The 6,954-nt window shown below is 50.2% G+C and overlaps 1 protein-coding gene across 1 annotated transcript in view; it reads right to left on the reverse strand.

The window, feature by feature from the left end:
* The window catches only part of LOC134984596 (gastrula zinc finger protein XlCGF57.1-like), a gene marked incomplete at its 3' end in the record, with an annotated part of 179,930 nt that extends 178,683 nt beyond the window's left edge, over positions 1-1,247 (reverse strand). The window contains exon 1 of the mRNA XM_063950145.1: positions 1,149-1,247. Within this exon, the coding sequence (XP_063806215.1) occupies positions 1,149-1,247 (99 nt within the window). The remainder of the gene's footprint in view (positions 1-1,148) is intronic.
* Between the last annotated feature and the right edge of the window lie 5,707 nt (positions 1,248-6,954).

The raw sequence follows: 6,954 nt of genomic DNA on the forward strand, positions 1-6,954 counted from the left end.
GTCCAGAATCATGCCCAGGAAGGGCAGACGTGTCGTAGGAATCAGCTGCGACTTTGGAATATTCAGGATCCAGCCGTGCTGTCTCAACACTTCCTGAGAGTGTGCCACGTTGATCAGCAACTGCTCTCTGGACCTCGCCTTTATGAGGAGATTGTCCAAGTATGGGATAATTGTAACTCCTTGCTTCCGAAGGAGTATCATCATCTCCGCCATCACCTTGGTAAATATTCTCGGTGCCGTGGACAGGCCAAACGGCAACGTCTGGAATTGGTAATGACAATACTGTACCACAAACCTGAGGTATTCCTGATGAGGAGGAAAAATGGGGATATGCAAGTAAGCATCCTTGATGTCCAGCGACACCATGAAATCCCCCTCCTCCAGGCTTGCAATGACCGCTCTGAGCGATTTCCATTTTGAATTTGAATTTCTTTAGATAAATGTTAAGGGACTTTAAATTCAAAATGGGCCTGACCGAACCGTCCGGTTTCGGTACAACAAACATGATGGAGTAGTAACCCCTTCCCTGCTGAAGTAGGGGAACCTTCACTACCACCTGCTGGAGATATAGTTTGTGAATTGCCGCCAGCACTACTTCCCTCTCCATGGGGGAAGCCGGCAAGGCAGATTTTAGGAAACGTTGAGGGGGGGTCTCTTCGAATTCCAGCTTGTATCCCTGAGACACAATTTGTATCGCCCAAGGATCCACCTGTGAACACACCCACTGGTGGCTGAAATTCTTGAGACACGCCCCCACCGCTCCTGGCTCTGCCTGTGGAGACCCAGCGTCATGCGGCAGATTTAGAGGAGGCCGGGGAGGACTTCTGCTCCTGGGAACTGGCTGCCTGATGCAGCTTTTTTCCTTTTCCCTTACCTCTGGCAAGGAAAGATGCACCTCTGACCTTTTTGGTCTTTGGGGGACGAAAGGACTGCATTTGATAATACGGTGCTTTCTTAGGCTGTGAGGAAACATACGGCAAGAATTTTGACTTCCCATCGGTCGCCGTGGAAATCAGGTCTGAGAGACCGTCCCCAAATAATTCCTCACCCTTATATGGTAAAACTTCCATATGTCTTTTCGAATCAGCATCCCCTGTCCACTGCCTAGTCCATAAGACCCTTCTGGCAGAGATGGACATTGCATTTACTTTAGAGCTGAGAGAACAAATGTCCCTCTGAGCATCCCGCATATACAGAACCACGTCTTTGATATGCCCCAGAGTCAGTAAGATATTATCTCTGTCCATGGTGTCTAACTCCTCAGACAGAGAATCTGTCCAGGCTGCTACTGCGCTGCACATCCATGCCGACGCAATGGCAGGCCTCAGGATAGTACCTGAATGTGTATACACAGCTTTCAGGATTGATTCCTGCTTTCTATCTGCAGGATCCTTTAGGGTGGCCGTATCCGGAGACGGTAGGGCCACCTTCTTGGATAAGCGTGTCAACGCCTTGTCTACCCTGGGAGTAGATTCCCAGCGTGACCTATCCGTTGTCGGGAAAGGATACGCCATAAGTAGCCTCCTGGGAATTATGACCTTCTTTTCAGGGGATTCCCAGGCTTTTTCACATAATTTGTTTAATTTATGTGAAGGGGGAAAAGTTACCTCTTGTTTTTTCTCCCCAAACATATGAATCCTCTTGTCAGGGACAGGGATTTCCTCAGCAATCTGCAATACATCTTTCATTGCTATAATCATGTATCGGATGGCTTTAGTCATTTTAGGCTGCAATTTAGCCTCATCGTCGACGACACTGGAGCCAGACTCTGTGTCGACATCCGTGTCGACTAAGTGAGACAGTGGACGCTTTTGAGACCCCGACGGCCTCTGCACTGTGGGATCAGGCACTGGGTGAGACCCTGACTGTCCCACGGCTTCAGCTTTATCCAACCTCTTATGTAAGGAGTTCACATTATCATTTAACACCTTCCACATATCCATCCAACTTTGTGTCGGCACCAGCGGTGTCGACACCACATCCATCTGCACCTGCTCCGCCTCCATATACCCTTCCTCATCAAACATGTCGACACTGACGTACCGACACACCGCGCACACACACAGGGAATGCTCTGACTGAGGACAGGACCCCACTAAGGCTTTTGGGGAGACAGAGAAGGAGTATGCCAGCACACACCCCAGCGCTATATAACCCAGGGATTTAAACTATAATATGTTTACCCAGTAGCTGCTGATTTATACCGTTTTGCGCCTAAATTTTTGCCCTTGGAGTACCTGGATACTGCAGGGGAGAGCCCAGAGAGCTTGCTTCCAGCGGAGCTTTGAACTAATAATGGCGCTGGTGTGCTAAGGAAGAAGGCCACGCCCCCTCAGCGGCGGGCTTCTGTCCCGCTTAAACTGTGAGGAAAAATGGCGGGGGTATCCCTATATACAGTCTAGGACTGTATATATGGGTACTTTTTGCCAAAAGGTACATTATTGCAGCCCAGGGCGCCCCCCCCAGCGCCCTGCACCCTACAGTGACCGGAGTATGTAAGTGTGCTGGAAGCAATGGCGCACAGCTGCGGTGCTGTGCGCTACGTTAGTGAAGACAGAAGTCTTCATGCCGCCGATTTCGAAGTCTTCTTGCTTCTCCTGGACTTCAGTGCTTCTGGCTCTGTGAGGTGGACGGCGGCGCGGCTCCAGGAACCGCCTGTGTTCGATCCCTCTGGAGCTAATGGTGTCCAGTAGCCTAGAAGCGCAACCCGGCTGCAAGCATGCAGGTTTGCTTCTCTCCCCTAAGTCCCTCGTAGCAGTGAGTCTGTTGCCAGCAGAGCTCACTGAAAATAAAAAACCTTACAAATACTTTCTTTATCTAGGAGGCTCAGGAGACCCCCTAGAGTGCAACCAGCTCTGGCCGGGCACAGATTCTAACTGAGGTCTGGAGGAGGGGCATAGAGGGAGGAGCCAGTGCACACCAGATGTAGTACTAAATCTTTCTTAAAGTGCCCAGTCTCCTGCAGAGCCCGTCTATTCCCCATGGTCCTTACGGAGTCCCCAGCATCCACTTAGGACGTTAGAGAAAAACAAAAAACACTATACAGGTTGAGAATCCCTTATCCAAAACGCTTGGGACCAGAGGTATTTTGGATATGGGATTTTTCTGTATTTTGGAATAATTGCATACCATAATGAGATATCATGGTGATGGGACCTAAATCTAAGCACAGAATGCATTTATGTTTCATATACACCTTATACACACAGCCTGAAGGTCATTTAATACAATATGTTTAATAACTTTGTGCATTAAACAAAGTTTGCGTACATTGAGCCATCAAAAACAAAGGTTTCACTATCTCACTCACTCAAAAAAGTCCGTATTTCGGAATATTCCGTATTTCGGAATATTTGGATATGGGATACTCAACCTGTAATGATATTTCAATACAGTCAGATTAAACTGAGGTGAAACAGTATAATATCAGTGTATAAGACACACAGCTCCTCTACACATTATATAGTGACAGTCACTTTGGTATATTGGGGAGACCCTATAGCCCACCTACCTGATCCTCCTGTGGGATCCTGTGATTCTCCTCTGTACAATCCTGGGAATACAGAGGACGGGGACATCTCTCTGGGGTATCTCTGTTACTGGGCCCATCTGTAGGAGACACACAGTGACTGAGTACAGTGTATATATGTGATTATCAGATGATGTGTGTATATATAGGGGGCCCCCATACCTGCTCTCCCCTGTACAATACATGACAGTCTCCTCTTACCCAGTGATGTGAGGGGCCGGTGATTCTCCATCATCACGTCCTTGTACAGACCCCTGTGTTCCTCTATATACTCCTCCTCCTGCATGGAGACATAGACAGTGACATCCTGATACCTTATAGAAACCTAACACGCACAATGATACAGTCATCACCCAGACACGTCCCTGTTGTTACTGTATAATGTCCCATTCCCAGCAGTCACCTCTCCAGTCATCACCCAGACACATTCCCTGGTGTTACTGTATAATGCCCCATTCCCAGCAGTCACCTCTCCAGTCATCACCAGACACATCCCCTGGTGTTACTGTATAATGCCCCATTCCCAGCAGTCACCTCTCCAGTCATTACCCAGACACATCCCCCGGTGTTACTGTATAATGTCCCATTCCCAGCAGTCACCTCTCCAGTCATTACCCAGACACATCCCCCGGTGTTACTGTATAATGTCCCATTCCCAGCAGTCACCTCTCCAGTCATTACCCAGACACATCCCCCGGTGTTACTGTATAATGTCCCATTCCCAGCAGTCACCTCTCCAGTCATCACCCAGACACATCCCCTGGTGTTACTGTATAATGTCCCATTCCCAGCAGTCACCCCTCCATTCATCACACAGACGCGTCTCCTGGTGTTACTGTATAATGTCCCATACCCAGCAGTCACCTCTCCAGTCATCACCCAGACACGTCCCCCAGTGTTACTGTATAATGCCCCATTCCCAGCAGTCACCTCTCCAGTCTTCACCCAGACACATCCCCTGGTGTTACTGTATAATGTCCCATTCCCAGCAGTCACCTCTCCAGTCATCACCCAGACACATCCCCTGGTGTTACTGTATAATGTCCCATTCCCAGCAGTCACCTCTCCAGTCATCACCCAGACACATTCCCTGGTGTTACTGTATAATGTCCCATTTCCAGCAGTCACCTCTCCAGTCATCACCCAGACACGTCCCCCAGTGTTACTGTATAATGTCCCATTTCCAGCAGTCACCTCTCCAGTCATCACCCAGACACGTCCCCTGGTATTACTGTAGAATGTCCCATTCCCAGCAGTCACCTCTCCAGTCATCACCCAGACACATCCCCCAGTGTTACTGTATAATGTCCCATTTCCAGCAGTCACCTCTCCAGTCATCACCCAGACACGTCCCCCAGTGTTACTGTATAATGTCCCATTTCCAGCAGTCACCTCTCCAGTCATCACCCAGACACGTCCCCTGGTGTTACTGTATAATGTCCCATTCCCAGCAGTCACCTCTCCAGTCATCACCCAGACACATTCCCTGGTGTTACTGCAGAATGTCCCATTCCCAGCAGTCCCCTCTCCAGTCATCACCCAGACACATCCCCTGGTGTTACTGTATAATGTCCCATTCCCAGCAGTCACCTCTCCATTCATCACACAGACACGTCTCCTGGTGTTACTGTATAATGTCCCATACCCAGCAGTCACCTCTCCAGTCATCACCCAGACACGTCCCCCAGTGTTACTGTATAATGCCCCATTCCCAGCAGTCACCTCTCCAGTCTTCACCCAGACACATCCCCTGGTGTTACTGTATAATGTCCCATTCCCAGCAGTCACCTCTCCAGTCATCACCCAGACACGTCCCCTGGTGTTACTGTATAATGTCCCATTCCCAGCAGTCACCTCTCCAGTCATCACCCAGACACGTCCCCTGGTGTTAAGGGCCCTACTCACTGGCCGACCCGCCGCCGAGCTGCCCGATGGCGGATACGGCCGACGAGCGACCCGGCGGCGGGGGGGCAGTGACGGGGGGAGTGAAGTTTCTTCACTCCCCCCGTCACGCGGCTGCATTGAAGTGCAGGCTAATATGGACGAGATCGTCCATATTGGCCTGCATGCACAGCCGACGGGAGACCAGCGATGAACGAGCGCGGGGACGCGCATCGTTCATCGCTGGAGTCTCCACACTGAAAGATATGAACGAGTTCTCGTTCATTTATGAACGAGATCATTCATATCTTTCAGTATATCGGCCAGTGTGTAGGGCCTATTACTGTATAATGTCCCATTCCCAACAATCACCTCTCCAGTCATCACCCAGACACATCCCCCGGTGTTACTGTATAATGTCCCATTCCCAGCAGTCACCTCTCCAGTCATCACCCACACACATCCCCCGGTGTTACTGTATAATGTCCCATTCCCAGCAGTCACCTCTCCAGTCGTCACCCAGACACGTACCCTGGTGTTACTGTATAAAGCCCCATTCCCAGCAGCCACCTCTCCAGTCATCACCCAGACACATCCCCTGGTGTTACTGTATAATATCCCATTCTCAGCAGTCACCTCTCCAGTCATCACCCGGACACATCCCCCGATGTTACTGTATAATGCCTCATTCCCAGCAGTCACCTCTCCAGTCATCACCCAGACACATCCCCTGGTGTTACTGTATAATGTCCCATTCCCAGCAGTCACCTCTCCAGTCATCACCGAGACACGTCCCCTGGTGTTACTGTGTAATGCCCTATTCTCAGCAGTCACCTCTCCAGTCATCACCCAGACACGTCCCCTGGTATTACTGTATAATGTCCCATTCCCAGCAGTCACCTCTCCAATCATCACCCAGACACATCCCCTGGTGTTACTGTATAATGCCCTATTCCCAGCAGTCACCTCTCCAGTCATCACCCAGACACATCCCCTGGTGTTACTGTATAATGTCCCATTCCCAGCAGTCACCTCTCCAGTCATCACCCAGACATGTCCCCTGGTGTTACTGCATAATGTCCCATTCCCAGCAGTTACCTCTCCAGTCATCACCCAGACACATCCCCTGGTGTTACTGTATAATGTCCCATTCCCAGCAGTCACCTCTCCAGTCAGCAGCTGAATGATCTTTTTAGGGAGTTCCAGGATCTTCTGGTCAATGTGTCTCATGTGTCAGTGAGTGAGGTGGAGGCACCGTGTTGGGGCTCTGGGTCCTGCGGAGTCCTCCTGACACACGGGGATGGCTGCTCGGTGTCTCACACTCACCGGATGTCTTCTTCACTACTGTGTAACCCTGCGAAATGGGGGAGACATCACTGTAAATACTCACAGATCCCCTCACCTCCCCAGTCATGTCCCTGTATTATTACTATAGATATGTGATGTCACTGTGACACTCCCAGTTCCCCTCACGTCCCCAGTCATGTCCCTGTATTACTACTGTGCCAATAGACACACTCATCCCAACCCACACAGTGCACCTG

This window comes from Pseudophryne corroboree, assembly GCF_028390025.1.
Source record: "Pseudophryne corroboree isolate aPseCor3 chromosome 3 unlocalized genomic scaffold, aPseCor3.hap2 SUPER_3_unloc_69, whole genome shotgun sequence".
Taxonomy (NCBI): Eukaryota; Metazoa; Chordata; class Amphibia; order Anura; family Myobatrachidae; genus Pseudophryne; species Pseudophryne corroboree.